Source organism: Chinchilla lanigera, unplaced genomic scaffold (assembly GCF_000276665.1).
Source record: "Chinchilla lanigera isolate Chin_1 unplaced genomic scaffold, ChiLan1.0 scaffold00031, whole genome shotgun sequence".
Taxonomy (NCBI): Eukaryota; Metazoa; Chordata; class Mammalia; order Rodentia; family Chinchillidae; genus Chinchilla; species Chinchilla lanigera.
Window position 1 is genome coordinate 8,089,031 of NW_004955432.1, and position 13,598 is coordinate 8,102,628.

Sequence of the window (13,598 nt, forward strand, 5' to 3'; positions counted from 1 at the left end):
TCAAGTTGAGGAATGAGGTGTGTTGAGAAGGAGGTGTGGGGGTGTCTTATGTAAAAATGAAACCATTGTCAAGCTCAGAGGCCCCTTCTCTTAGAGGACTCTGAAGTAGTCCTGTGCACGTTAGTTTACTTGACTGCTTCTAGTTCATCTAGCTTTTGCCATTATTAAATCCTTTTTATTTGAAAGGAGTAAGCCTGTTTTGCCAATTCTTTCTCAGTTAGTTAGACAAAGCAGTATCACATCTGAATCCTTATCCTAGATTCAACAGTTTTCTCCATAGAAGTAGGTAACCAAGTTCCTCACCAATTTTACCACCTACAAAAAGAAAAAGAATACAATGGCACTGGAAACAGTAATTTTATGTGCTTGGAAATAAAATCTCCTTTATATCTACGTACAGCTAAAACAACTTTGGCTGTTTTCCACCTAAAACTGTTTACCAGTGAAATACATTTCCTCCTATTCTGGCATATTCCCTCTGTTACTTCTGGCTGTGGTTGTCTTGAGTGCTGGGAGGACATGGTGGTCCTTGTGTCTTGCGGGGTACTGAATACAACAAGATCCAAAGCTCAAAGATAAGTATGAGTTAGAGGCAACATTTTGGAAGAAATCACTTCCAAAACTGACAGTGTGTGTCAGTTAAAAGCGTAACATCGACCACACTGGCCCACAGAGGGCTTACATTGGAGAAAGCACTGGTTTCAGTGTGTTTCCCTAGCAGAACACCCCGAATGGGCAAACAGAGAGCTTCCAGAAGCCCACCCAGGTCATTCCTGTAGCAGAGAAGTAGTACAGGGAGGGAATTTAACATAAGAGAAGTGGTCAACCAAGTCTGCTGCAACCAGGGAAGCTAGTAAGGCCTCATTATTTGATGCCAAAGGGCTGGTTTGCCTAAGTAGATGTTGGAAGCACTAGCCTGTTGTGTATTCTTTGTCCATGCCAGAGGGTAGGACCAGGTCCCAGGGTGGCCGCAGATGTTACCTACAAGATGACTATCTGACAGAGAAGAAAAGCGATTCTCTCACTAATAAGTAAGTAGTTGGCTAAAACTTTAGCTTTCCCAGAAATCTCAGTTACTGCCATGCTTATCTCAGGGGAGCCTAACCCTGAATCACTGGCAGTAGGGCTTCAGTAGCAGGATTCTCCCTCTACTTTAGGATCTTTCCTTAAGTAGAAATGGCAAACCTTAGAGCTGTATACAGTGATTGTTACATAAGGCATTTTAAAGGGAGCAACATGTAAATAACCTGTATTCATCTGCTTAGCATTTCACATGGCTTTTTGACTTTTAATTCAAACTAAACATTAATGTAAGAAGTTTTGATAATAACCCATGAACTTCCTTTTTTTAAAAGGTAGTGTAGTTCTCTTCCTGTAGTGTCACCATAGCAACTGACAAAGAACAGAGAAAGAAAGCTTTCACACATGCTGTGCTAATTAATCCTGTCCTACAGTTTTCTTTCAGCTGGAGGATACAGTTTAATAAATTTTGCATGAGTAAGGGTGTTTTGATGCATGAACTGTATAAATATATACCATTATCTTTACCAAAAATATTTGGAAAAAATGTAGGTCTATGTTTGTTTGTTTGTTTCCCCCTTTGAGCCATTGTTTTAATAATTTGCTCCCTCCCTGAAATGTTTGGGACTTATTTATCTTACTAACTGAGCAGAAACAGCTTTAGGGTGAAAACGTTTTGTTCATCATTATACAGAAACTTTCCACAAAAAATTGCTTTAATTGGCTAGCTATACGAACGTGAAAGGATGCATTTTTTTCTCAGGTGATACAGTAGACTGTAGCTAAAAAATATAACAACATTCTTCACTCTGTATGATACATTCATGTGCAAAGCATTTCAAGAAACTCAGTCCTAATAGTTTAAAAAGTTAGATAATAAAAACACATCTTCACTGTTCTTTTGGGAAGTTAGGTGGCCCCTCTAAATAAAATTAGGGCGTTCTTTGACGCTTTCACTGTGGCAGAAAGAGGACAATACAGAGTAGGCATTTAACTGTTTATATTCCAAAAATATTTAACCAATTTAACAAACTCATATTTGATCTGAAATTACATGTAAGTATTTTGACTTACACCATTTCTAAGGTATTTAGAGGTCTTGTTTTCTCTTTATAACTGGAAATGCCACAATTTTTTAATAATTAGGCTGGTCATGTCAGCTGTCAAAGAAAACCTCATAGTTTTTCATGATTTTATCCCTATGGCCTGGCTTCCTGACAACAGGGCTTCAGGAAAACTAAGGGAATCCAGGCTGAATGGGTTTTTTTGGCCTCCTACTTGACAGCAGCATATGGAATGAGTCACAACCTATTTCAGGCCTTGTGCTTAGCTCTTTGGTTTCTGTGTGGAAGCAGAGTCAAATGAGGAACTAGCCCTTCTGATGAGATTATCAAATGTGGACACACTTTCCCATCCCTGTTATCTCATCTGTTTAGTTTTGCCTGAATTGAGGTAGGATAAAACCTTACAGAGAAAAGAAGTAAAAGATTATTAGGGAAATCTGTTATTGAAAATATTCTATTCATGTGCAGAAAAATTGTGTACCATGAATGTTTGTATACATGTAATCTATGCATTTTAATATGTTTATAAGCACAAGGCTATTTGCAGCACACTATCACATTATTATAAAACCTACACTGTTGGGCCAGGGATATAGCTCAGTGGCACAGTGTCTGCCTGGCAAGTGCAAGGTCATGAGTTTGATTCCCAGTACCAAAAGGGAAAAAAAAGCTCGCATTTTTGGAAACTGTGAATGACTATAATCACAGTTGAATTTATTATTTTTTGGTCTTACCAGCTGTCCTATTAATTTTAAATTTTGCATGTAATACAGAAAATGTGACACTGTATTTAATAAACAAGGAGAAGTCATGTTCCTAAATACTACATAAAAATTCAGATAAAACAGTAAAATGAGTATGTGATTGTAAGCTTACTGTAAAATGTTTTACGTGCTTATAACACATCAGTACTACTGTACACTTGCTGGGCTAGGCAGCTTTCCATCACCGGGATAAAATACTTTACAAGGAGGGAGAGTTCATTTTTGCTCATAGGTCCCAAGATTTGGGTTTGTGGGTGGTGGGTCTCGCTGCTTGTGCATCTGGGGAAGCATAACATCGCTGCAGGGACCACGGGGTACCACGAAGCCACTCACCCCAGTGCAGCCTGGAAGGACAGAGAGCACAGACCTATGTCAAAGCAGTGTCCCCTCCAAGGTGTCCCCCTAGGTTCCTCCCATGAGACCCTACTTCCCAAAGGTACACCACAAGATTTAACGCCCTCCAGACCCAAGCCATAGCACTTGTCATTCGTGAACATTATTACATTTTTTTCTGTTAAAAACTATCAATAGATTTTTAAAAAGAATATATTGTGCAAAACTTGGGGGGAAACTTACTAAATTAAAAAAAGAATAATCCCATTTTCCAAAGGTAACCACAAAAGACATTTAAATATATTTTAGGCTAGTCTTTTTTCTATGCATGAATACTTATGTGGTCACACTACATCATTTTTTTCACTTAAAATATTATGATCATTTTCAAAAATTCTTAGAAGAGATTTTATTATATACAATCTCACCTATACATACCAAGACTATCTGACTTTTCCTTTATTAGGTGGTTTTCAGGTGCGTTTTTCTAATAAGCGTTTAGTGAATATTTGAGAAAACACTGAAACTATAAGAAGCTTTGCGATAATCTTGAGAAAAGTGTATTTTCTTACAGATTCACAGTCCACATGAGAAAAGCTAGAGGCACTGAGGAATCTTGTAAATGGAAGTCCGCTGAACTTTATAAATCTCTCTTTTCTGAAAGTTGTTTACCAAGGGCCCTTTCTGATAACATTTAAAACTTTTTAACTCTCAGAACTAGAGTTCTAGATAACCTACTTTGAAAAATCCAGGACATTTCTTGTCTTTCCTGTTACAGCCAACAGTCTGTGAAGTAATTGTTTACCCTGCTGATATTTTATTAGATTTATGACACCAGCGCTTTATTTGGGAATATAAATAATTTAATGGTCATTAGCATGTGTTCAAAACACAGTGACCACAGTATGTTAACCTTGGCATTGCATTCGTGATCCTACATTACAGTAATGTTTAACCTTTTAAGATTGTGAACACCCAAACGTAAAACTCTGGTTCTGTTCTTAGCTGAAATATAACTTCTTTATATTTCATGTAACCCACAGGTCTTGCCAGAGCAAAGTCCGTCCCCAGCCACACGTATTCCAACGAAGTGGTTACCTTGTGGTACAGACCTCCTGATGTTCTCCTGGGCTCTACGGAATACTCCACCTGCCTTGACATGTGGTGAGAAATAGAAGCTTTTACCTTAGCTAATCTGTGTGGTGCTTGGTCCGGGTCATGCTTAGACAAACATCCTCATGGTGCGAATGAAGATTAATGATGTGGGAGTGTTCTCTGTATGTGGCAGTACTACTGGAGTTTTAAAAACATGACTGGGAGAATTCCCTAATCAGAGGACCCTGGAGATGGTGTCAGGGAATGGTTCTTGATGGATAGGGTCGGAGGGATTTTTCTACCTGTCAGTTACTGTGGTTGTCTCCCTTAGGGTCCTGATTTGCGGCTTTATTTCACAACAATGAAGTCTATATCTCCAAATATCACTAGAGTTGGCAGTAGCAGGGCGCATGTTTAAAATTCACAACAAAGCTTCGAAAAGTGGACTGAAAATTTTGATATAACTGCTAGGCCCCAAATTGGGTCACAATATCCCCCCTGAAAACTCTTGATATCACTGATCCAAAATGAAATAAAATGATTACTTTAAAAATGTTCATATATTTAATTTCAGTAGAATCTCAGTTTTATGAAGTGGTTAAACAGTTCAAAAAATCTATCTTATGGGTTCCAAAGGTCCAGCAATATTTAACATGTAATTATTATTAATGGTAAAACTGCTGTAAGCTTCCAATCAAGTATGATTTAAATACAATAATGATATAAGAGAATAATCCTGTTTGTAGCACTGAGGACAGGTTTACTAGTCGCTTTCCACTGGCTTTTATTCATAAGAGGTCCTTTTTCTAGACTCACAATTGTATTCTAAGTAATCCACTTCGCTGTTTCATTTTAGTGGTCATCTCCCCTGAATAATTATGCCCCGTATCATTCGGCCACATGTTCATGTCATGTTTACGGCCTCAGTGAAACTTTAGCATGTGTTTATCTTATTGCTGGGAACTTACTGTATTGCCTTCCCGCTGGTAATCTTGGCTATTAGTAAATTAGGCTGTGGTGAGGCCTGGCTTCTTTTTATATCTGTTTGGTCCAAAAGTTTTATGGTAAGATAAAAATCAAGTTCCTTGGAATATAGGGCACAAAAGAGATTTTCTTAATTTAGGTTCCAGCAGTGCTCCTATGAATGGGATTTAAGGCTCTGTAAAGCCATTGAAAATATATGCAACATTTTATGTCCACATGGTTTTTTTTTTTTTTTTTTTTTTTGTAAGGTGTAAATTAATAGCTTTCAATAAGGGTATAAAGGAATCTAAGGGGCTGGGGATTTAGCTCAGCGGCAAAAGCGCCTGCCTGGCAAGCGCAAGGTCGTGAGTTTGGTTCCCGGTACCGGAGAAAAACCAAAAAAAAAAAAAAAAAAAAAAAAAAAAAACAAATAAAGGAATCTAGATCACCAAATATCCTTAAATTGGTTCTCATAGATTTTGTAATGCTTTAGAAATAAATCAAGTATCACTTCAATGGTACTGGATTAAATACTGTAAAATGCTGAGAATAAGGATGACAGTCTACCACTGAGTGGCTGAGCTAATCTTTCTTTCTTCTTTTTTCTTTTTTTTTTTTTTGCTACCCGGAATTGAACTCATGACCCCATGCTTGCCAGGCAGGCACTGTGCTGATGAGCTATATCTCCACCTGAGCTAATCTATATTTTCATAACACTTCTTGATTTGTTTTAATGGTTGTTTACAAAGTTAAATGTTTTTCCTCCAAAATAGGTCCTTGGGCAAAATAGATGCAGTAAGTCCCTGACTTAAGGAATATTCAAGCTGTGAACTTTCACAGGGGTTACTGTCAAGACTCATTTTGTGTGCTTAAGAATGAATCTGACTTAGGAACAATTCTCCTGGAATGGAAGTCATTTGTCAATCGGGGGCTTACTGTGTTTGGATCAGGTGCTTGGGCATAAGAGATTTTTGGATCAGTGGTTGCAGTGGAGGAAAATATTGTAAATAAAGGCCAGTGCAGACGTTAGGACATTACCTTCTTCATGCACTTCATAATGTCTGTCTTTCTCCATTTTTTTGTTATGGAAATCCTAGGTTGTCTTTCACTGAGTTCAGTTAAGAACTCTGCCAGTATAGCCTAGTTTGGAAGCATGTGTGCCTTGGAGCCAGTTTTGTCTTAGTTGCTTGGTAGTTCAGTTAGGACCCTATGCTCATAATTAGGAGAAACTGTTTTTAACACACTGGAGGCTAATTTTTCGTGCACTTTTAAAGGTGCTCTTTAATGTACAAAGAACTACCTGGACTCTGACTCGCTGATGTGTCTGTTTCCTTATATATTTGTTTTCTAGTTTGTTTTTTCTCTCCCTGTAATTGTGTGTGTGTGTTTGTGTGTGTGTGTGAGAGAGAGAGAGTATGAGTGTGTATGTTCATGTTCCCGAAAGATGGCTGTGGCATTTCCTGCCAATTCCCTTTGAATGAAGACATAATGGAAGCGTAAGAAGTCTGTTATTTAAGAGGAAGGCAGGAAAATTGATAGAAAATAGTAGACCCCAAACGCCCTTTTGTCTATATGCCAGTATTATTCATTGCCAAAACCAATAGCAAATGTGTTAGGTTGGAGCAGCTTCCCCTGCCTTTACTTCTAAGCCCTAAAGTCTGAGTTATGTCTGTGCTATGCCTGCCATTCAGATTCTGATTTCATTCCAAGCCATTCTCTAAAAGCCATTTTGTTATTATGCTATAAGTCAGGTAAAACATATGTGTTTTTCCAGTTAGAGAGAAATTCACAGGGCAGTGATTGTTGTATAATCAATGACACTGATGCTGGATATTCAGACACCTAGAAATGGGGCTATAATCAAATCATGATTCAACTGCACCAAAGAGAAGTGTAAATATTATTAACCCATGGACAATAGCAGGGAGGCAGGTGGCAGTAGTTTTAGGCTATTTCTACAGTTCATTTAACATCGAGAGCAGTAGGGTACTAACTAAAAACTAATGATCCCTATGCAGTGTTACGTTTGCCAGCTTTCTGTTTAAATAGCCACAGGCAATGAAAATATTAATGAAGACACAGAGGCATTAACATTGTCAGCAAGTAATGAAAATCAGAGATGGACTGTTAGGATCCACTCCTCTTGCTTCTCCAGCAGGTTGGGTGTGTGTGAATACCCTGGGACTTGAGAAATCATCAAGAAAGATTCATTTTTGAAATCTTTGTCTCCCTCCATAAAGAAGAGTCTAAGCAGAGGAATCAGCATTGCCTCTTGTATAACTTCTCTTAATGCTTGGATTTTAAAACTCTCTGAAAGTGAGAGCATTGGAAATTATTGCTAAGCTCCTAAACCACCACAGCTTGACGGGTTCTGAAAACCGCACTGGGAGAAACACACATGTAAACACAGCTTCTTTGTGCAACTCTGCTCTTGCCAGGGAGTGCCACTCTAGCTGCAGAGGTTGAGGTCATTGATCTAAAAAAGCTTCGTATTCCTAACAGAAGCTTGTAAATATGTTTAGAGCTGCCTTTGTTTCCTAAATCTGAAGTTGCTTGGAGTTGTTTTAAGGGATTACTTTTAAATATCAGATGACTAAGTTATCCGTAGCTAGCAAGTGATTATCCCAACATCCTGGTGCTTTTAGGTATCAAATATAGTGCGCCCCAACACTGTATGCAAGGAACGATAGCATGCCACTCTCTCCTTTCATCACCTTTTTAAGAGCTAATTAACATATTAACTATGCTTGTCAAAATGTGGGGCAAATCATTTATAAATAAGCCTGTCAAATGTAATGAGATTGCATATTAAATCACCCGTTCCTCTATTACATCTCTGATTTAAGATTAAAATTAATTTATTTAACATTGTAGCAGCTGGGTGGTTAGGAAAAAATTTTCATACCAGTCTTGATACATAGAGAAAAGTCTATATCAGAATTGCTTTTGCATATATCTGAAAAGAGATTGCCTGTTTATTAAGTATTATAAAGCCATTTATCATTGCTTTTTATTAAATACGCATAATTACTAAATGTATTGGCGGTAAACAGAGTTCTACCATCATCTTTAATTATCTCTCTTGAAGCAAGAAAATTTATGTAATAAAATAAATTTTCCTAGGACTCAGGTTTATTTGCCAGTGACTGCCGGGAGAGAATCTTAAATGAACTTTGCTGTAGCCCCCCCTCTGAAAATAAATTTGTCTAACTTAAGGTCCTGTGATTTAATTTGCAACTTGAGTAACAATAATGCAGGTACTTCTGTTGAACAAAGCTGTATTCTAATCCTTTTTTAACTGCTTGTGGATTGCACCATGATGAAAGAGAACCAGTTGTAGAAAGACTGGGTAATATAGTTAAGGACACACAGCTAGCAAACAGAGCCAACATTCAGATTCAAGGCCAACCTATTCAAAGCCCTCTCTTTTTATAACATATTACATAATTTTTAAAGATGATTTGTAGGGAATCAGTCTTTGTTTTACTACTAAGGTGACTGTATAAAACACAAATTCAGTTAAATTTGTGTTATAGTTTAAGTTATACTCCAAATCCTGTTAGATCTGTAGCAAATCTAGACAGCAGGTGGCTTTCACTCATACTCAGTGGCCCCTGGACGGATTTCCTGTTCTGACATCAACCTTCTAACAGATTCTAGGACGTTCTTCTATCCAAGGAATTTTTTGAAATAAATGAAGACCTGAAATATTGGATGAAAATTTTTCCTGATACCAGTATCTAGCTAGTGTATATTTTCCCAGCTTCTTTTTTTTTTTTTTTGTACCAGGAATCAAACTCAGGACCTTGTACTTACTAGGCAGGTGCTTGTGCCACTGAGCTATGTCCCCAGTCCTTTTCCAGCTTCTGTCCGTTACTCATTTACCACTTCTGCTAAAATGCAAGAATCCATTTTTAAAAGAATCCACAAAGAATGAGAGCCTGGGTTCATGAGTTACCTAAAGTCCTCTCTCTAGAAACACTGTTTGTACATTTTCTAATGTGTCGGGTCCTAAGACCAAGGAGGACATGACCTAGCCACTGTCAGATATGACAACTTGTTAAGAGCTTTCAAAAGCTGCCCAAGGAATTTATGAGCCGTGTGAGTCGGCATAGCCATGACAGTGCAGTGCAACATAACGAAGAACGAGGTATGGCCTGAAAGTCATCTGGGTGTTTGAAAGCTGAGCTCGCGCTGTCAGTCGTGGTTTCTGAGCTCACTCTCACCACCCAGGTCCCTTCGATTTAGTGTAACCATATATCTTATCACCTGATGACACCAGTGTGCCTTAGTAATACTTGAGGAGTTGTGGGTTGTACACGTATAAAGCAAGGATTTAGTGTGGTTGTCTCATAATGCACAGAAGCAGTAATTTTCCTAAATAATACTGGTCAGAAGAGATTTAATGTGTTTGATTTTTTAATTCACAGTTAAGGGCTATTGACTACAAACTAAAATCCCTTGCAAAATACTTTTATGACAATGCCTAATAATGAATTTTCTCCCTAAGTACAGTCCCTCTTGACATTATTATGGCAGTCTAGAGTGACTAGTGATGCACCACAGTTAGTGACGGATTTGGAAGGCTGAAACAAAGCACTTCTATTTTTTTTTAACCAAAATTGTAGTGTCTTTAAGGATTTACATCTCACTGTTTATTACTGTATGTGTTTATGAGAGAAATAGTGGATTTGTGTCTTTAGTGAATAGATTGGGTCTCTTAGTGATAAAATAGTTAAATGATATTATATAAAATCAGGCACTGTATATACTCTTCACTACCAAATATTTTAAAAACAAAATACTCCCATTTTTTAATCAGTGCTCCCAAATAGTTTATATACAAAGTAGGGCTTTAAAATTTTTTCTTTATTCATTTATTTATTTTTTGGTACCGGAAATCAAACTCAGTACCTCACACTTTTTGGGCAGTTACTATGCCATTGAACTATATCACTCGCCCAAAGTAGGGTTTTTTTTGTTTTTTTTTTTTCTGGTATCAGGAATTGAACTCACAACCTTGCACTTGCCAGGCAGGTGCCATGCCACTGAGCTAAATCCTCAGCCCCTTTTTAATGATTTTAAAAGTCTTACAATATTATTAACATTTTTTTTCCTTTTGGCAGTACTGTTTGTTGAATCCAGGGCCTTTATGCTGAGATATATCCCCAGTCCATTTTGTTATCTTAAATTTTGAGACCGGGTCTCACTAAATGGCTGAACTTAAAGTAGCAGTCTTCCTGCCTCAGCCTCCGAGAGAGCTAGGATTATAGGTTGCACCACCACACTGAGCTCATTAGCTCACACTGAGAAAAGTTGGACTTTTCAGTGTACTCAGCTATCTCACTCATTTGTAAGACTAACAAAAGAAGGTTACAGAAGAAAGTCTTTAAGAAATATAAAATTGTACAAATACTGAGAATGATATTAACTCTTAGTATGCCAGTCTACCAAGCTAAATGTGTTGTCTCTCTATTAGGTTATAGCATCCAAGGGTGTTAAGTGGGTATAGAAAATAAAGGGGAAAAAAAATGCTGCATTTGGCCTTCAGGAAATTAGCATACCTTGTGAAGAATTAGAATTCTTGAGTCAGAATACTCTACTCTTATTGTGCATGTGCACATGTGTGTGTTTTGCGTTAGAAATGTATAGACCAGTGCTCGAAGTTTAGAGAACAATGGATGTATGCTTGTCCCTATTATATTCTAAATTGCATACATGTTCCTATAGAAACCTTTCCTCTGAACATGTAACAGTGCTTTGCTGTGTGAAGGTGGGGTTGGCAGAGTGTTAGTAGAAAACATACTGCAAACCTGTGTTATGTTCCCCACCACTTCTTGGCTGTGTGATCACCTTAGTCTGCCGAATCCCTTAGCCTGCTTTACCTTCACTCTCCAAATCAGAAAACCATGACACTCGATCCTGTTGCAGGAAGATCCAGTAACAGTCAGCTGTCTCATTAGCAGCAATTGCTTCACCCACTCCCAGCCCATAATTTTGCAAGAGTAACTGTGGACTTCTAGATTTGGGGTAAGAGTATCTACCTCATTTGTGTCGCAGTCGTGCTCATGTGGGCATTTATGGATTACCGTTTTAGTATATCCTAAGTAGATATATAGTAGATGTGGATTTATCTTTCCTCACCACTTCGTCCCTCTCCACCTTCGCTTCATTCTCCCACCTTCTACTCTTAGTGGAAACTTTCAATCCTCTGCCCAATACCCCATTTCCAGAAACTAGATTACATTTTGAAAAGTGATTGTATCAGTATTTCTCATGGCTAAATCATGTAATGTTCATGAATATACAACCTTGCTGTGTATCCTTTCCCTTTCTCAAGATTTAATTATGTATTTTTGTTAGTTGAATTATCTTTGTTCTATTGGTAATTATTTATACTTAATAAAATATTTGTCAGTAACTTTCGGAAAACATTTTCCAAATGTTCAAATACATCCACCAAGTCTGTCTGTCTGAGATGAATTTCTTTTCCCTTCTGGAATTTTGCTGATTGCAAATTCTATACGTACCGTATTCCATGTCATCCTCCTTTAGTTTCCAAAGAAAGGTAGATTGAGAGGTAATTTTCAAATTTTTGGTTTTCAGAAAAATGTCTTTGTTCTATTCCCATGCAGATTGATAAAGTTTGGCTAAGTATATAGTTGATCATCACCTCAGAATTTTCAGTGTGTTGTTACATTTCTTTAGCACTGACAGTATTGCTGCCGAGAAGTCTGATGCCATTTTAATTCTCTGTTGTTTTGTGTTCTTCTTTATTTTACAAACTTGTTAAGTTCCTAGCTTTCCATTTCTTTAAAAAAATCAGCTTCTATGGTTGCTTTTGATCTTTCTTTCTCTGACCTCACTTGGAAATTTTCTTTAAATATGGGGAGAGCAGACCACCAGACACACGCGTGCAAAATGGATCAGAACATAAAAAAAATGTAAGCATTAACCACTCATCACAATACACCATCAGGCATCAGCAATACAGTTATCGCAGCTATTCATATATATATATATATATATATTTATATTTTGCCTTCCTTGTTTCTTCTTTCTTCTTTCCCTCATCCCACTCATTCCTTCCTTTGAGCAATTTCTTTCCCTTTCCTATCATCTATTGTACGTTTTGAGTTTTACCTAGTCTTTCAGGTTCCTACACCAAGGAGACAATATGATGTTTACACATCTGGGTCCAATTTATTTCACGTACGAGTATGGTCTCTAGTTGCACCCATTTACCTACAAAAGCCCTGATCTGAAGGTAACACTATGCAATGGAATTACAGTGGTGAACTCCTACCATCTTGTCTAGTGAAACTCTGTATTATCTCTAATGTTTTATCAAAGAATTAGTTTCTTATTTCCTTTAATGGTTTGAGCAATCTTTCATTCTTACCTCAGGTAATCTGCGCGATGTAGTTGATATGTAATGTAACAACCACTGTTGATTTGTATTATTTTGTCTTGAGACCCTGTATCACTTTGAATGTTCTTGCTTTGACTTGTTTATGTTCATGATACTGATATGCTGCTACTGTTCTAATTTTTTTGTTTGTTTCTCATTTACTACTCCCTTTAAATTTTTTTTTTAAAAAAGGTTCTTTGTGATATGGGAACTGTATGCTTTTCTCCTGTATATAAGTTCTGAGTATTTTTTCTCAGGTTTAGGCTTTTAAGTGCTGTTTTAGATGTATATAGAAATTGTATATTTTTATGTATGCAATTGTTTCCATATTTGACCTTTCATATGTGCTCTCAATAACTTGTTCAGGAATATATAATGGAAAACTGGCTGTTTTCTTAGTTAAAAAAATATGGGGAGAGCAGTTCTTAGCTGTGCATTTACTGTACAAGGTGCCATCCTCCACGTGTACACTTAGGAGGTACAGGTGAACGGTCAGCTTATTATATACGGTGCAGGCAGGGGGACTGTTCAGTGCTGAAGGTCTGTTCTTGATCTTCTGCTGAAATCCTCAGTCAGGGTGAAGCAGGGAAACTAATGACCATGTAGACCAGTAAGCACATGTTTCCTTTGACTCCCCTTTTGTTCTGCCCAGTGCCTCACTCTGCCCTCTGCCACAGTTCGTTATTCTCTGCTAGTTAAGGCTTTTGGATTTAGTTTCATGTGTTTGTGGTAAAAAAGGGAGATGGTCAGACAAAGTCTGTAGATCAATGACTCTTAGTGGAAACTTTCAATGCTCTGCCCAATACCCCATTTCCAGCTGTTAGTTTTCTTTCTTTCTTTCTCTTTTTTTCTTTTCTTTTCTTTTCTTTTCTTTTCTTTTCTTTTCTTTTCTTTTCTTTTTTCTTTTCTTTTCTTTTCTTTTCTTTTCTTCTTTTCTTTTCTTTTCTT

At 37.4% G+C, this 13,598-nt stretch overlaps 1 protein-coding gene across 3 annotated transcripts in view; it reads left to right on the plus strand.

Annotated features, from left to right (window-relative positions):
- The window catches only part of Cdk14 (cyclin-dependent kinase 14), a 548,127-nt gene that overhangs the window by 301,431 nt on the left and 233,098 nt on the right, over positions 1–13,598 (plus strand). For all 3 annotated transcript variants that reach the window (XM_005387996.2, XM_005387994.2, XM_013516047.1), the window contains one exon: positions 4,225–4,345. In XM_005387996.2, coding sequence (XP_005388053.1) covers positions 4,225–4,345 — 121 coding nt within the window. The remainder of the gene's footprint in view (positions 1–4,224; positions 4,346–13,598) is intronic.